Here is an 18,064-nt window from a genome sequence, read left to right as displayed (position 1 = left end):
TACAGAACAATAGCTTTTAATATTTGTTCAAAAATTATTGGCACTGTATTTGATCATGCAAAATGGTTACAATTAAATGTTGTTTGTGTCATGTGTTTCACACTGCAAAGCAGGTAGGTAAAAGACAGTCTCCAGATTTTACAAGTGGTTCTAAACAGGACAGGACGTTATGTTAGTTTTTTTTTGCATTAAACCTGTTAAGATTTTAAATATTAAAAAAAACAATGTTAAATTCTCAAACTATTATCCACAATCCATCGCATTAAAACTTCAATGTTTAAGAAGGGTTTAATGTACAAATGAAATATTATAGCACCATCCACACAACTCTTGATCGCAGTACGAGTCTACTTCTCAAAAATGTTTAAAGCATAATTAAACTCTGAAATAAATAAACACAATTTTAGTACAAAAGCAAGCCGTTTGTATAATTTGAGTGTAGTTAATACAAAGCGAAAAATTACATTTAAACTCAGCATTTTGACTTTATAACATTATTCCAATGCAAGATTCCACATTGTTTTCCATCACTGTCCAATGCTGTCAAGAAATCCACATGTACTATCTCTTTCAAAAAGGAACGCAGGCACAGTAGAGTGTGCAGAAGCTACCCACGTAAATTTGCTTTCAGCATCACACTTGCGCCAAGAATATCCTTGGAAATGACAGCAGTTTCACATGGAACTAACGGCATTTCCCCAGTGGATTATCGAGAAGTTCAGGACTCCTGGGTACACGTGCATGAAAGCAGAAGGCCTTAACTTCAGTGAGGATGTACCAATCAGTGTCAGAACTGCGTGGAAGGGAGGGAGCACAGGATAATCCCCCACCCCCAATATTCCATTGTTTAAATCTGTACTTACAAACTTTTACAAAAATCACGGCACTTAATTTGAAGATTATGTCTGAATATTTCCAGACACAGGGAACTGCAGATGCTGGAATCTTGATAAAAAACACAAAGTGCTGGTGGGTCAGGCAGCATTTCTGGGAGATATGGATAGGTGACGGTTCGGGTCAGGGTCTCTCTATACCACATACTATATCTGTATACTACATTGGTTTCCTCCCAAGTCCCAATGACGTACTGGCAGTTAATTAGATACTATTAATTAGCTCTTAATGTATATGATAAATTTGTTGTAATGGCACAAGACCAATGGGAATCCTCCCCTGGGGCCTGGAAAGGACTTGATGGCTTCTTTCTGTGGCACTAAAGATAAGTCGTAAGTGACACATTGTTATGTTTTAAACTATTCTGTATTTAATACATGGGAAGTACTGAAAACATGTACATTTTAAACCAGTCAGCACATATGTCACTGAACTTTTAATAAACGTATTGGACTTGACAATTCGCTTAATAAAAGTTTTAAAAGTTGAAGCCAACTAAAGAAGAGCACTGTACTTTTATTGAAAGTTTAGCAACCTACGCACTGGTCAATTGTGAAAGATATGATTTTGGGTGTGTAATGCTAACAACCTAATTAAGGAGCATGATACAAGCCAGCCTTGTCCATCGGGTAAGAGGATGCAGACTTCTTCTAACTCTAGCGTTGGATAAACATATGCAGATAAACTGTGAACTGTCAGTACAATGCTTAAATGTTGCTGTTTAAATTACTGGAGTCAGCTGTCAAATTTATATGGATTTTAGTTTTAAGTCATTCTATTTTCTATAAATAATGAAATTCAAACCGCCATGGCAAGGCACATACATATTGCGAAGAGATAATTAAATAAACAGAAAATTCAAGTATCCCAAGCACGTACAATTTTTAGACCCACGTATTGTGTGGAAGCTAAATTTTATTACACTTTATCCACTGACTTTCAGTATTTGTGCTTGCCTCTACGCTCATCTAGTTCATTAATTGATCCAGGTATATGTCTGGAGAATACTGCCTGCATAAATACATTGTATTACAATTGTATGACCAAGATATTTGATATATTTCTAGTGCTTGGAGCTTGTCCTAAGTGTCTGCAGTCAGTGTGACTTTTGTTCTTTGTCCTTGATTATCTCTGATTTTTTTACTCATTTTTGTTCCCAAGTTCCGGTGGCAGTCCAGGGGGAAAAGATTTCTTGTACCAAAACTGGTACGTTAAATACCAGGCGGAAATTCCGAAAATAGTTCCAATGATCTTTTGAGGTAGATCGTGAAAATATATTGCAGTACAGAAGAACATCCAAATCCACAACAGGGTCAAGGTGTTTAAGGCAACAAACAGTGTCTTAATGATGACAGTGGTAGCCTTTCCTGGCTTTTGTTCCACTTTGTGAAGCTCGTCCATGACCGCCGTTTCCTCCATTATCATGAGTACGCAGTACGACAGCAAGAAGGAGTGCCCAGAGATGTCGAAACCGACCCATAAATGCCCTTGCTTGCGGCAAGCCTGCTTATTTTCAAATTCGTTGAGAACAGTCATATTTAGGGATTCGAAGCATTCGCCGGTGAAATTTTCAACGATGTGAAAGATTCGTGTGCTGAGAAACCAAACAACGGTGCCCACAGCACATGAAGCAATGCGTCGTACTGCAAACAGAACATCTCTCTGGACAAAGTAGTTGGAGGTGAAAATAAAAGGAAGGAGCAGACCCACCGTCCAACCCCACGAAAATTTGACAAAATACCTAGAGACAAAAGTAAAATGGTATTACTGTCGAAAATGCTCAGGAGCAATCATTCTTTCATTTCCAATTGAAGGCAAATGTGCCAAGTGTAGAGGTTAGGAAGGATGGGTAAGTCTATTAGATATAGGCACACAAGTCTATTAGGCACACAAATAGGCCAGAGAGACCAATTGTTTAGGCCCCTTATACAATTATAATTGAAAGTGTGCTGTTAATATTTAAAGATTAATAAGATTCCAAGAATATATAAACACAATAAGGTTGACTATCCATCAGAATAAATGCAAGGGGAATCACTATCCTCCAAACCAACTTACAGACTGTATAAGCGGACTGATACAAGCTACCTTGTCTTCCTTTTCCCCATACTGAGAATGAACATCCAAGAATGGGGATGAGCAGTATAGAAGGAATTTATTCTTAAACACACTTCTCCTAAGGTCTCATACACAGGATTTCTTCCAACTGGAGCCAAAAACAATTTGTGTAGGAAAGAACTGCAATGCTGGTTTAAATCGAAGCGATAAGAGCAGGTGCAGAGAGGGTAGATGCAGTGGGAGAGTCCAGGACCAGAGGTTATTGCCTCAGAATTAAAGGACGTTCCTTTAGGACAGTGATGAGGAGGAATTTCTTTAGTCAGAGGATGGTGAAAATGTGGAATTCTTTGCCACAGAAGGCTGTGGAGGCAGTCAATGCATATTTTCAAAGCAGGGATAGATAAATTCTTGATTAGTACGGATGTCAGAGGTTATGGGAATTAGTCAGGAGTATGGGGTTAGGAGGGAGAAATAGATCAGCCATGATTGAATGGCGGAATAGACTTGATGGGCCAAATGGCCTGAATCGACTTCTATCACTTATGAAGTTATGGAAAGCATTGAGAATTGCTTCACTGGGATAGCTAAGCAATTTGTTTTTCCATTTGCTCGCTCCGAACATTCATGTTACATTTACAGTTATAGTTTACATTGTTTACAGTTAGCTTTTATTCTAATTCTGCTCCTATCACTTATGATCTGGTGACTCCACACTTTGCAGCGCTGTCTTGAGGATTTGAGTTCAGGATCAAGGAGATCCTACTGCAGTTGTACAGGGCCCTGGTGATACCGCACCTGCAGTATTGTGTGCAGTTTTGGTCTCCTAATTTGAGGAAGGACATCATTGCTATTGAGGGAGTGCAGCACAGGTTCACCGGGTTAATTCCCGGGACGACAGGACTGACAAATGATGAAAGAATGAATGGGTCGACTGGGCTTGTATACACTGGAATTTAGAAGGATGAGAGGGTTTCTTATGGAAACAGATAACATTCTTAGAGGATTGGACAGGCTAGATGCAGGAAGAATGTTCCCGATGTTGGCAGAGTCCAGAACCAGGAGTCACAGTTTAAAACTAAGGGGTAGGCCATTTAGGACTGCGATGAGGAAAAACTTTTTCACCCAGAGAGTTCTGAATGTGTGGAAATCTCTGTTACAGAAGGCAGTGGAGGCCAATTCACTGGATGTATTCAAAAGAGAGTTAGATTTAGCTCTTTGGACTTAAAGGAATCCAGGGATATGGGGAGAAAGCAGGAACGGGGTACTGATTGTGGATGATCAGAGAGTGGTGGCTGTGTGGAATGAGCTTCCAGTGAAGGTGGTGGAGGCAGGTTCGTTTTTATCATTTAAAAATAAATTGGATAGTTATATGGACGGAAAAGGTATGGAGGGTTATGGTCTGAATGAAGGTGTATGGGACTAGGGGAGAATACGTGTTCGGCACGGACAAGAAGGGTCGAGATGGCCTGTTTCCGTGCTGTAATTGTTATATGGTTATATGGTACTCGCTGGAATTTAGATGATTGAGGGGGGAACTTACAGAAATTTACAAACCTCTTAAGGGATTGGACAGGGTAGATGCAAGAAGATTGTTCCCGGTGTTGGAGAAGTCCAGAACAAGGAGTCACAGTTTAAGGTTAAAGGGGAAGTATTTTGGGACCGAGATGAGGGAAAAGAAATTCATACAAAGAGTGGTGAATCTGTGGAATTCTCTGCCACAGAAGGTAGTTGAGGCCAGTTCATTGGCTATATTTACGATGGAGTTAGATGTGGCCCTTGGGGCTAAAGGGATCAGGGGGTATGGAGAAAAGACGGGTACAGGATACTGAGTTGGATGATCAGCCATGATCATATTGAATGGTGGTGCTGGCCCGAAGGGCTGAATGGCCTACTCCTGAACCTATGTTTCTATGTGACGTCTTCCTGGAATGGCCTAACTCTGCCGCTGGAACTTTCGAGAGTCATCGCCGTACTCACACGTTGAGCGCGTTGCGCCGGTTGGAGAAGTAGGACTCAGCCAGGGGCAGCGCGTCCTTGAGCACGGAGCCGCCCAGCGTGATGGCGGCGAGCAGCAGGGCCAGGTGTCGCCGCGGCCAGGCCCGCTGTAGGGCGACCATGGCGTGCACGGCACCGTCCAGCGCCATCCTCGCCGTCCGCCCGCCCTCTCCCTCTCTCTCGGCCCAATGGGCCGCGACGCCGGTTGCCAAGGGCCCGTCCACAGTTCCCATTGGTCGAATTCGGTTGCTATGGGCCGGCCTCCACCGCCCATTGGTCAGCCCCTGTTGGCAAGATCCCGGCGCAGGCTTCCATTGGCCGGATTCGATTCCAATGGATCCGCCCCCATTGGTCAACTCTAGTTGCCAGGAGCCCGCCCCCGATTCCTATTGGTCCGCACGCCAGTTGACAAGGGCACGCCTTAGGCTCCCATTGGTCAGATCAGGTGCCCATTAGCCCGCCCTAGTTTTCCATTGGCCCGATTTGGTAACAAAGGGTCCGCCTCCAACGCCTGCTGCCACGGGCCAACCCCCGGTCCCCATTGGACATCTCCGGTTGCCAAGGGCCCGCCTCAGGCTCCCATTGGTCAACCCCGGTAAATATCTGCCCTTTCCCAGTTGTTTAAGAAAGAACTGCAGATGCTGGAAAATCGAAGGTAGACAGAAAATGCTGGAGAAACTCAGCGGGTGCAGCAGCATCTATGGAGCGAAGGAAATAGGCGACGTTTCTGGTCGAGACCCTTCTTCAGACTTGCACGCTGAGTTTCTCCAGCATTTATGCCTACCTGCCCTTTCCCAGTTTCTATTTGTCAGTCCCGATGCTCGTCCGCTTGTTCTCGGCCCCCATTGGCCGGTCTCTGTGAATAGTAACCCGCCCTCGGCTACTATTGGTCCGTGACGGTTGCCATGGGGTACCCCTAGTCTCCATTGGTCAGGTCCAGTTGCCATCGGCCCGCCCCCTGTCCCCATTGGTCAGCCTCTGTTGCCATGTGCCCGCCCCCGTCCCCTATTGGCCGGACCCGCTAACCATCAACCTATAGCGGAGGATCTTTAGTAACCATGTCGTCACCTCCATCGTTCATTGGTTGATCCTGGTTACACAGAAAAGCTGGAGAAACTCAGCGGGTGCAGCAGCATCTATGGAGCGAAGGAAATAGGCAACGTTTCGGGCCGAAACCCTTCTTCGAGACTGATCGGGGGTGGGGGTGGGTGGGGACAAGAAAGGAAAAAGGAGGAGTAGCCGGAAGACTGGAGGGTGGGAGGAGACAGCAGGGGGGCTGAGGAAGGGGAGGAGACAGCAAGGACTAACAGAATTGGGAGAATTCGATGTTCATGCCCCCGGGGGGTGTAGACTCCCCAAACGGAATATGAGGTGCTGTTCCTCCAATTTCCGGTGCTGCTCGCTGTGGCCATGGAGGAGACCCAGGACAGAGAGGTTGGAGGTGGAGTGGGAGGGGGAGTTGAAGTGCTGAGCCACCGGGAGGTCAGCTTGGTTATTGCGGACCGAGCGGAGGTGTTCGGCGAAACGATCGCCCAACCTCCGCTTGGTCTCACCGATATAGATCTGCTGGCATCTAGAGCAGCGGACGCAATAGATGAGGTTGGAAGAGATGCAGGTAAACCTCTGTCGCACCTGGAACGACTGCTTGGGTCCTTGAACGGAGTCGAGGGGGGAGGTAAAGGGACAAGTGTTGCATCTCCTGCGTTGATCCTGGTTACCTTGTGCCCGCCTCCCTATCCTATTGGTCAACCTCGATGCCCATTAGCCATCCCCGACCACCATTGGTCCTGCTCGGTGCCAATCCAACCTCGATTTCCATCGGCTTACGGACCCGCCCTCTTAAAGGGACACGTCACTAGCGCTGCCCTCCACGGCCCACAACGCCCTCTCCCCTCCACAGATGCTGCTCGTCAAGGTAGTGTCGCCGAAGTCTGCTTGGAGGTCTTTTTTCAGGATAGTGAAAGTAGCATGTAAGACTTTTGAATAGACACATAGAAAATAGGTGCAGGTGCAAAAGGATTTGAGTATAGGAGCAGGGAGGTTTCTACTGCAGTTGTACAGGGTCTTGGTGAGACCACACCTGGAGTATTGCGTACAGTTTTGGTCTCCAAATCTGAGGAAGGACATTATTGCCATAGAGGGAGTGCAGAGACGGTTCACCAGACTGATTCCTGGGATGTCAGGACTGTCTTATGAGGAAAGACTGGATAGACTTGGTTTATACTCTCTAGAATTTAGAAGATTGAGAGGGGATCTTATAGAAACTTACAAAATTCTTAAGGGGTTGGACAGGCTAGATGCAGGAAGATTGTTCCCGATGTTAGGGAAGTCCAGGACAAGGGGTCACAGCTTAAGGATAAGGGGGAAATCCTTTAAAACCGAGATGAGAAGAACTTTTTTCACGCAGAGAGTGGTGAATCTCTGGAACTCTCTGCCACAGAGGGTAGTTGAGGCCAGTTCATTGGCTATATTTAAGAGGGAGTTAGATGTGGCCCTTGTGGCTAAGGGGATCAGGGGGTATGGAGAGAAGGCAGGTACGGGATACTGAGTTGGATGATCAGCCATGATCATATTGAATGGCGGTGCAGGCTCGAAGGGCCGAATGGCCTACTCCTGCACCTAATTTCTATGTTTCTATGTTTCTAGGAGTAGGCCATTCTCACATTTGCCTAGAACTTTATCCATCGGTGTCAGTGTGAAACATTGATCAATGATCTGAAATGTTCTCTCTCTCTCTCCATTGTTCTTTCTACCCCTCTCCTCCCACTGCTCCCCTAGTTTTCTCTCCTCTCTCTCCCTCCCCCTTCCTCTCTTTCTCCCCCACCCCCCTCCCTCTATCTCTCTTCGACCCCCTCTCTCTCGCAACCCATTTGTATCTTGCTGAGCATTTCCGCAATTTTGTTTTGTTTTATTTCAGCAGAAAACAACATGCTGGTGCAAATAACTTGAATGTTTAGCAGAAGCAACTGGGATCAATGCCCATATTATCTATGATGGTGTTGAGCAATGCCCATCTACTCAATGCCCCAAGCACACTAGCTGGTCAAACTGGTTAAACGAGCTAGCTCAGTGCTGGAGGGGAGAGTAGACTCTGGGATGGATGTGCTTGAGAGGCGTATGAGGCACAAGGTGCAGGTCATCCTGAAAAACCCCGGGCATCCCCTCCATGTAATTCTGGAGAGTCAAAAGAGCACTCGGAACAACAACCGGCTCCTCTCCCTGTCCTGTAGAACGGAGCGGTTCAGGAGATCCTTCACCCCTGCAGCCATTAGATTTTATAATTCGGACTGCTAGGCTGTAGGGGGATGCATTTTTGCATATTTTAATTTTTAATTGTTAATTATTGGTCTTTTTAAGTATTTATTGCTCTCAGGTAGTGTCCACAGTGTATTCTATGTATTTTCTGTCTGCGTTCGTTTTGAATCTGTGGGTTTGTTGGTTGGGGGCTTCTGGACATCTGAATTTCCCTGAGGGGATCAATAAAGTATTTATTATTATTACTACTCAACAATGTACCTCGGTGACTGCCAATCACCCCCCCCCCCCCCCCCCCCCCCCCCCCCCCCGACACTCCTCCCACAGGAAAAACACTATGACGGTATGCATGTAAATAGATTTATTCATTGAAACCATATTCTATGTCGCTCTTCCATGGAGATGCTAACTGCATTTCGTTGTCTCTGTACTGTACTCTGACAATGACAATTAAAGTTGATCTGAATAGAGGGCAATCTTGATTTGTGTTTTTTACATCCTGAATTTTCCAAATAATAGTAGAACAAAAGAACTGCAGGTAGACACCAATACTGGAGTAATTCAACAGGTCAGGCGGCAACTGGAAAAGGAATAGGTGGCATTACCTATCCCTCTTAGTCCTAAAGCAAGATTTTGACCCAAATCATCGACCATTCCTTTACCCCCTTAAAATCAATTTTTAGAGTTTGGCTGTTTGAGTCATTCAGTAATACAGCGTGGAAACAGGTCCTTTGGCCCAACTTTCCCACACCGGCCAACATGTCCCAGCTACATTGAGGAAGGGGGTTGAGATGCTGGGGGAGAGGAGAGGGGAGAGAGGAGGGGGGGAGAGGAGGGGGGAGAGAGGAAGGGGGAGAGAGGAAGGGGGAGAGAGGAGGGGGGGGAGTGGGATTTCGATCCTAAGCTCAGCTCCTGTCTGTGTGGAGTTTGCACGCTCTCCCTGTGACTGCGTGGGTTTCCTCCAGGTGCTCTGGTTTCCTCCCGCATCCCAAAGACGTGCGGGTTTATAGGTTAATTGACTTCTGTAAATTGCTGCTTGTGTGTAGAGGAGGGATGTTAAATTGAACGTAGAATTATTGTGAAAGGGTGATTGATAGTCAGTGTTGGCTTGGCGGGCCGAAGCGCCTGTTTCCATGCTGTGTCTTTCAATCAATTCAATTAATCAATTACACTGTTTAGTGAAGTGTGTTGAATATCCCAGCAAGTCTATCTCTTGCAAATTGTGTCATGTTTTATTGGATGGGTGGTCCTGTGTGTTATTTGGCATCTCTAAGCTTAGATTAGTCTTCTAGTGGGCATTCTTCAGACTAAATGAGGAACTACAATGAATCACAGGAGTATTGTTCTTCTAGCTGGAGACTCCAACAAGAGTGCTGCAATAATTCAACACCTGCCATACTATATCACACTTTAAAAATAAAATGTCACTGTTGTATTCCCCGCATGTGAACAGTAAATCAATACAAACATGGAAGGTATAACTAAAGGTAGCTCGTGATCAATTGCTCTTACAACTGTACACTGCACAGCAAAACAAACTGTGCAGAGTTACACATCAGGAAACAGGCCTTTCAGTACGATGAATATCAAAAGTCGAAGAGTCATACAGCGTCAAGAATTCTTTCAACACTATGTTTCTAAGCCTTCCTGCAACTGAATCTTTAATTCTTTAGTCTTTAGAGTTTTCTGCGGAAACAGAACCTTCGGCCCTCCGAGTCCGCACCGAGCAGCGATCACGCCGTCATCTATTGCATCCGGTGCTCTAGGTGTCAACTGCTCTACATCGGTGAGACCCAGCGCAGGCTTGGCGATCGCTTCGCCCAACACCTCCGCACAGTTTGCATTAACCAACCCGATCTCCCAGTGGCTCAGCCTTTCAACTCTCCCTCCCATTCCGTATCCGATCTTTCTGTCCTGGGCCTCCTCCATGGCTAGAGTGAGTCTCACCGAGGAGGAGCAGCACCTCATATTTTGCTTGGGTAGTTTACCCAAGGTGCCGTAAAGGTGCCATCATATCGGCATGGGAAGATTGGGCCAAAGGGCCGGTTTCCATAACATATGACTGACTCTGTGGTCAGAGCAACATGCTCAGGAAATTTAGGTGAAAATGTCAGTTCCTTCTCTCAATCCAAAAACAAATTCCAGGGATGGAATCCTTCTCATTGTGAAGAAAGGTAATCATAAGCTAACAGTGTGGGGTAGCACAATGGTGCAGCAGTAGAGTTGCTGCCTTAGAGCACCAGAGACCCTGGTTCGATCCTGACCTCGGATGCTGTTTGTACGGAGTTTGTACGTTCTCCCTGTAACCGCGTGGGTTTCCTCCGGGTTTTCCGCTTTCCTCCCACATTCCACTGATATGGCAGGTTTGTAAATCAATTGGCTTCTGTAAATTGCCCGTAGTGTGTAGGATGCAAAAGTGGGATAACATAAAATGTGTGTGCGCGTGATCGTTTGCCAGCGCGGACTCGGTGAGCCATAGGACCTGTATGTCTCACATTGTGTCTCTGAACTAAACTAAGCTAAACTAAAATAATGACAGCCACAACGATATACATCATTTGTTAAAATACCTAAATCTAATAGTCATTACCATGCTGTTTAGTACTGTCCCAGAGTATCATGGTGTCAATGAGTTTAAAACACTAAACCATCACTTGAGTTGTTTGGGGAAGGCAATGAAAAGGGGAATTAACAGTGGCAAATAGCTGAAATGATTTCAACTGCACAACACCTCTACTTTTAGAAATCAGACAACTTATTTTTTACTTATCAAAAGCCTGCTAACAAATGTAACGTGAAAGTTAGGTGCGAGCAATGGAAGAAATCTATCCCAGTGAAGTAAATCTCAACGCATCATGATCTGTCTGCAATGGAAGCAGCAAAACAATTTCTCTGTTGAATTGACCTTGCCATTTTCCTTTTTAAAATATTTGTCTGACTCTGCAGTAACTGCTAGGTGGCAGTCTAGTCTGTGTAAATCCCTTGGTTTCCACGTGACAACAGCTTGCCAGTACTGTAATGTACCTACCTTCTATGTGAAGACGACATAACCAGGTTGTTTCATTCAGCAATGCATGTTATCCATAATTTGAGCATTAGATTTGTGATGTGCAATATATAAAGACATCTCTGAAGAGAAGGATTGGGTGACTTTTCGGTCAGACTGAAGAAGGGTCTTGACCCGAAACGTCATCCATTCCTTCTCTTCAGAGATGTTGCCTGTCCCACTGAATTACTCCAGCATTTAGTGTCTATCTTCGGTGTAAACCACCACCTGCAGTTCCTTCGTACACGTAGAAAAACATTTCCCTTCTCTGGTTGTTCATGGACGTGGAAGGGATGTTGCCACTAGTGGGAGAGTCTACTGCTAATTCTTTGCCTTCCCTAAACATAATTTTCAGCCTTAAACACTCATTGGAGGAGTATTTGATGTCCCTGGCCCTGAACTCACTGGAGTTTCGAAGGATGAGGGGGATCACAGTAAAATCAACCACATAATGAAAGACCTAGATAGAGTGGAGGGGAAATTTCCATTCGTGGGAGAGTGTAGGACCAAGTTCAAGTTCAAATTAGTTTATTATCATGTGTCCCTGATAGGACAATGAAATTCTTGCTTTGCTTCAGCACACAGAACATAGTAGGCATTTACTACAAAACAAATCAGTGTGTCCATATACCATGATATAAATATATTCACACATGAATACATAAACTGATAAAGTGCAAATAACAGATTATGGGTTGTTAATGATCAGAGTTTTGTCTGAGCCAGGTTTAATAGCCTGATGGCTGTGGGGAAGTAGCTATTCCTGAACCTGGTCGCTGCAGACCAGAGGGCATCGGCTCAGAATAAAAGGATGTACATTCAAAATGGACATGAGGAGGAATTTCTTTAGCCAAAGGGCAGTGAATCTGTGGAATTCATTGCCACAGAAGGCTGTGGAGGCCAAGTCATTTGGTATGTTTAAGGCAGAGATTGATAGGGTCTTGATTTGGAAGGACATTAAAGGTTACGGGGAGAAGGCAGGAGAATGGGGTTGAGAGGAAAGAAATAGATCTGTCATAATCTATGGCTCGATGAACTGAATGGCTTAAATCTGCTTCTATATCTTCTGGTCTTCTGCAAATGGGAAAAGATCTGCTGGCTCCGGTCAGGATGGAGTTCCAGGGCCCTGGCTGCAGGGGGCAAATTCAACCCACTGATCAGCACGGAATTCCCAATGAGGTCGAGATCGACCGCCTCACCCGGCCCAAGCACCACATTTTCAGGGGGGACCTCCGGGAGGGGATTATGTCCAGATTAAAGGAGTGGCCGGACCACCAGTTGCCGGAAATCAGTAGTGAAACCGTACCTTTCAACAAGATCTCAGGGAAAAAAACTTAGCTCTAATTTTAAGTGCAATTGGATTTTGCATCATCGAAGTTCATGACCTTTATCTCAATTTTCAAGCAGAACACTAAAACTCTATCTGTGCGGTGTTCAGAATGACTAATCTGTTCCCAGCCGTTTATTACGACATGCATTGTAAATGTCTACTGCTACGACGTTATAATACATTCCAAAATGCAAAGATATGGAAGAGGTTTGCTGTTTCCCTGAAGCCCACTCGAAGAGAGCAGGGTGAGAATGCTCCTCCTTTTCTGATATAATATTGAGACACAATTAACTTTCTTTGGCAACAATTTCATTGCTTTCTATTTCCAACCATGGATTGGCAACGATAAATTAAACCTTTGCGTGACAACATAATCCAGGAGCTTCAATAAAAGCTGTTTGCCAATGCTATCGCTCACGGCTCATAAATCAGACCATGGTGAGGTAATGTGCTTATTGCCTTGGTTTGTCAGGCACTGGGCTTCAGTCAGAAGACGGATATTTGTGACTTTTTAAGCACAATTTTTTTTTATTTTCAACTGTTGTTCAACCGCAGCTCAGTTGTCACAGACTAATCTCCGAGTCAGGCATTGTGGGTTAAGGCCCACTGCACAGACTTGCAAAAAAAAACCAACCTGCCAGTGTTCCCGAGCGCAATGTGGGTAATAACACAATGTCACAGGTGCCATTTTTCGACAAGGTGTGCCGGCTCTTGAGTAAATGTGAAACATCCTGTGTCACTATTTCATTAAAGGACCAGGACTTCTCCTTCGCATCAGGCGACTTGGGATACTTTATGCATGGTAACATACTTCTGGATTTTCATTCCAGGCTGTGCATGCTTATTTTGAAAATATGTGCAGATGAGACATCAAATGGCACTACATTTTACTATGCATAGAACTCATGGGTGTGGCGGAGGCTGGAGCAGGGAATGGGGTCTTAACCAGGGCACTGAAGTCTGATTTGTAATGGGGGGCATTTGCAATGGTGCTAACATGTCATTTGCGCACCACCTAATGAAACTTAGTAAACAGGACCAAGAGGAGGCCATCTAATAGAAACAAAGAACTGCAGATGCTGATTTACACACAAGGACACAAAGAGCTGGAGTAACTCAGCGGGTCAAGCAGCATCACTGGAGAACATGGACAGGTGAGGTTTTGGGTTAGGAGCCTTCTTCACACTGACCAGAGATGCTGCTTGATTGCAGAGTTACTCCAGTACTTTATGTCCTTTTAGGCCATCCTGTCTACTGAGACCACTCTACCATTCAAAAGCACGTTCCCAAATGCCATGTTCCCATTCTCTTCTCTTAACCAATAGTACCTCCCCAAAATTATCCATTGACAGAATAAGCAAGCCATCATCAACATCCTCTGTCGAACCAACATCCCCAGTACTGAGATTCTGCCAGCACTTCAACAGTTCCAGTGCCAGAAACCGGCTTCAATCTTGTCTATGGTTGCTGTCTGGACGGAGTTTGCATGATCTTCCTGAGACCGCATGCGTTTGCTCCGTGTGCTCTGGTTTCCTCCCACACTCCAAAGATGTACAGGTTTGTAGGTTAATTGGCTTTGGTAAAATAGTAAATTGTCCCTAGAGTGTAGGATAGTGCTAGTGTATGGGGTGATCACTGGTCGGTGTGAACTCGGTGGGCCGAATTACCTGGTTTTCATGCTGTATCTCTAAAGTCTAAAGTTTAAATCTCCAGTGAGTAGATTACATCTTCTTCTTGACTCAAGCCAGACTCCCAAAACTGGCACAGTACCCTGAGCTCCATTTCAGCAGGAGGCTTTCTGAAGGACACGGAGACTGCTTCCATGATTTTCTCGAAAACCTCCTCAAAAATATGTCATTTGCTTACTGACCCGTAGAAAACACTGATCTAAAAGCACCACAGACCAGTATAAAACCACCCAGGAAAGCAATGAGCACTTCAAGTTCTCTGACAGCAGCACCCTATGCACCCAAGTGCATGCAGTGCAAAGTCCACCCAGAGACTCAGTCCACACACCCACCTGATCAAGATCCACCTCTCCATGAGACAAAGTGAGCAGAGCCCATGTAAGATTTAACACATGCCGTGGTGTCACCCTCGATCCTGATACAATGACGAAGAAAGGAGAAGATGAAAACAAGAAGGACCCTTTCTGCTACCTAATATATTCTTTACCATTCAAAGTAGTGAGTGGGCATCAGCAGAGCGCTGAGATCCTAAATCACAGTGTTTGCATCAAATCGCATTTGTGTACAGGGTCAGCCAAGACTTACTGGATCTCCTGGTTGCTAACCATTTGACCTCTGTTTCCAATTCCCATTCCGTTTGGGGAGTCTGCACCCCGGGGGCATGAACATCGAATTCTCCCAATTTTGTTAGTCCTTGCTGTCTCCTCCCCTTCTTTAGCCCCCCTGCTGTCTCCTCCCATCCCCCAGCCTTCTGGCTACTCCTCCTTTTCCCTTTCTTGTCCCCACCCACCCCCGCCCCCGATCAGTCTGAAGAAGGGTTTCGGCCCGAAACGTTGCCTATCTCCTTCGCTCCATAGATGCTGCTGCACCCGCTGAGTTTCTCCAGCTTTTTTTTGTGTAACCTCCCATACTGACCTTCTGTCCTCGGCTTTCTACGTTGCCACAATGAGACCACACGCAAATTGGAGGAACATCACCTCATATTCAAGAGAGAGCTAGATAGGGCTCTTAAAGATAGCGGAGTCAGGGGATATGGGGAGTAGGCAGGAATGTCTGGGACACATTGTGGATGATCAGCCATAATCACAGTGAATGGTGGTGCTGGCTCGAAGGCCTGAATGGCTTATTCCTGCACCTATTGTCTATTGTCTATTCAGCTTGGGTAGTTTACAACCCAATCGTATGAACATTGAATTCTTCAGTTTTAGCTAATCTCAAACTAACCACCCCCAACCCCGCCTAAAGCACCCCACCTTTCTCCCTCCCTCCTCCCCCTCCCCTGTTCCACACTTCTCCCCTCCCCCTGCTACTTTTCTCTCTCTGGATTCACAATTCACAACTATTCAAACCTTACTCACACCTCTGTTTTTATCTCTGAACTTTGTTCCAACCATTAGCCTATCAAGGACCCCCCCCCCCCCCCCCCCCCTTCTCCCCCCCCCCCTCAAAAGGATCTCAGACCAAGGCATAGTCCCCCTATCCGATGGCGATTGTCTCCAGGCCATTTGCCACGCCTGGTGAGTTACTCAAGCAAACAGGACTTTAAAAAAAGAAATGTATTATGCCTTTGGCACGTCATGTCTTTATCTGCTGATTGATATTTAAAACTGCTGATGAAAGTTTTTATTTCACCAGGGGTCTAAAACGTCATTGTGTCTTGTGTAAGGAACTGCTTAGGGGTTAGGAAGAGGGAGAAGTTTCTTGGTAGAAGCATCAAATGACAATTCACCACTTGCATCTAACAACCTCACTGATGTGACACAATTCCCGACCATTGAAACTTGCAAACACCACAATTCATATTCTATTATCTGAAACCCCACAATCTTTCTCAACGGTCTGTTGACAAAATGCACATAAGTGTGGAGACGCCAAGAAACTGGATGCTGGAATCTTGAGTAAAACACAAATTGCTGCAGTAACCTGGCCAGTCAGGCAGCATCTGTGGAGGGAATGGACAGATGACGTTCAGGTCAGAACCCTTCTTCTGACTCACCTACCACCTGGACATAAATATATTCAGTCCTAAGTCATATTATTCCAAACTTGTACATTCTTCCGTCCAAAACAAAATCATCAAAACTAATAATTTTTTATTCCTGAATTCGTAAATCAAGGCCTTGAATTATCCAGTCACAAGACCAAGCCCATAGGTACTATTTATCCCTAGATTCCTTTCTCCTTTGATGAACATTTACCTTGTTGTTTATAATATGTCACGTCATGTGAATTAATTTTTTTATAAATACCCCTTTAGACGTCTGACGTATTTGCCCCTCCTTACTAGATAAATTTTGAACAGACCACCGTTCTACATAATACTAGATAAGACATGGATCCCCAACTATTTAACTTGTGGTTATGTGTATAAAACTGATACCAATTGCTATTCAGGCAGTGAGAATGTAAACAAGTCGGATACTTACCTGTGTTTACTCTGGAATAATTTTAAATGAAGAAATATATCATTAGTCAGGTGTAGACCTATAGCTTTCTCATAGCTATGAACCTATTTAATAGTTAAAGCATTACTGGGCAGCACTCAGATAATACTGTATGTCTAGGCTGCCATATTATTCAATGGGATCCATCAGATAGCATTTAACTGAATAGTATTCAGCAGTTTATTGTTTGATTGAAAGATACAGCATGTAAATAAACCCTTCGGCCCACTGAGTCCTCAGCGACCATCAATATCTGCTTTGAGCCCAGTCCTTTTCTTAATTATGTGAATATACCAAGTTTCAAAAATGTAAGACTGGTGTAAATAAGCATGGTATGGCAGCTGCACCATGGCAGACAGGGAGAGGCTTCAGAGGGTAACCAGGACAGCGCAGAGGATCATTGGTTGCCCTCTCCCCTCCGTGATGGACATCTACACCTCCCGCTGCCTTAGCAGGGCAAAGAAGATCACCAAAGACAGCTCCCATCCTGCGTTTGGACTGTTCGACCTGCTGCCCTCTGGAAGGCGCTATAGGTGCATCAAATCCAGGACAAACAGACTCAGGAATAGCTGCTTCCCGAGAATTATATCTACCATAAATTCAAATCCACACATGCACTGACTACACCGCCCAACACGGACTTCCATCTGTATATATGTATATATGTATGTAGCGCCGTAGAATTTGTGCACCTTCTCCCCCCCCCCCCCCCATTTCCCTTCTGTTTTTTGTTTTCTGTTTCTTCGTTTTGTGTAAAATTGTATGTATGCACTGAGTACGAGCTGCTTTCAGTTTCACTGTACATGTATAGTGACAATAAATGGCATATCTATATATGATTCCAATACTGCAGATAGAGTGTTCAATATAACACTTGGACCCAACCTCCAACCAAGTCATTTGTTTTCTAATGTTTAACCACTTTCCTATCCATATTCACGTTTTTTTTTCCTTAGCCCTAAGCCTTGAAATTAATTTATAATCCTTTGTGTACAAATGTACCTTTCAGAGCCCATTTAAACAATGGACAGGCAGTTTGGATTGTCACTTATTCAAGGAAATCAGACAGGTATTTTCCTGTCTAAGGTCATGGTGACTAATACTAATTTCGATGTTGCAGAAATGATCCTCAAACCTACTCCTGATAATAAACTGTTTAAACTATTTTGGGAGGAATTAAAATGAACTCAAAGGAACCCTATTTCCTTGCGTTAGTTTTGTAGACAACGGTTCCCAAATGATTGGTAAATCATTGTACCAATGATTGTAAGCCACCCAATAGGAATATTAAGGTAGACAGCAATGTTGGAGAAACTCAGTGGGTGAGGCAGCATCAATGGAGAGAAGGAAATAG

At 44.7% G+C, this 18,064-nt stretch overlaps 1 protein-coding gene across 1 annotated transcript; it reads right to left on the bottom strand.

Moving 5' to 3' along the window:
* On the bottom strand, nucleotides 1-5,144 carry fitm2 (fat storage inducing transmembrane protein 2). The gene is made up of 2 exons (XM_055652533.1): nucleotides 4,930-5,144; nucleotides 1-2,635 (listed from the first exon to the last, which is right to left on the bottom strand). Exons 1-2 carry the CDS (start codon nucleotides 5,094-5,096, stop codon nucleotides 2,035-2,037), a joined length of 768 nt encoding a protein of 255 aa, XP_055508508.1. The 5' UTR covers nucleotides 5,097-5,144; the 3' UTR covers nucleotides 1-2,034.
* Nucleotides 5,145-18,064: the final 12,920 nt, after the last annotated feature.

This window comes from Leucoraja erinacea, chromosome 21 (genome assembly GCF_028641065.1).
Source record: "Leucoraja erinacea ecotype New England chromosome 21, Leri_hhj_1, whole genome shotgun sequence".
In the NCBI taxonomy this organism is placed as follows: domain Eukaryota; kingdom Metazoa; phylum Chordata; class Chondrichthyes; order Rajiformes; family Rajidae; genus Leucoraja; species Leucoraja erinaceus.
The sequence above is the reverse complement of the archived record's forward strand: the minus strand, read 5'-3'. Positions and strand labels throughout refer to the sequence as shown.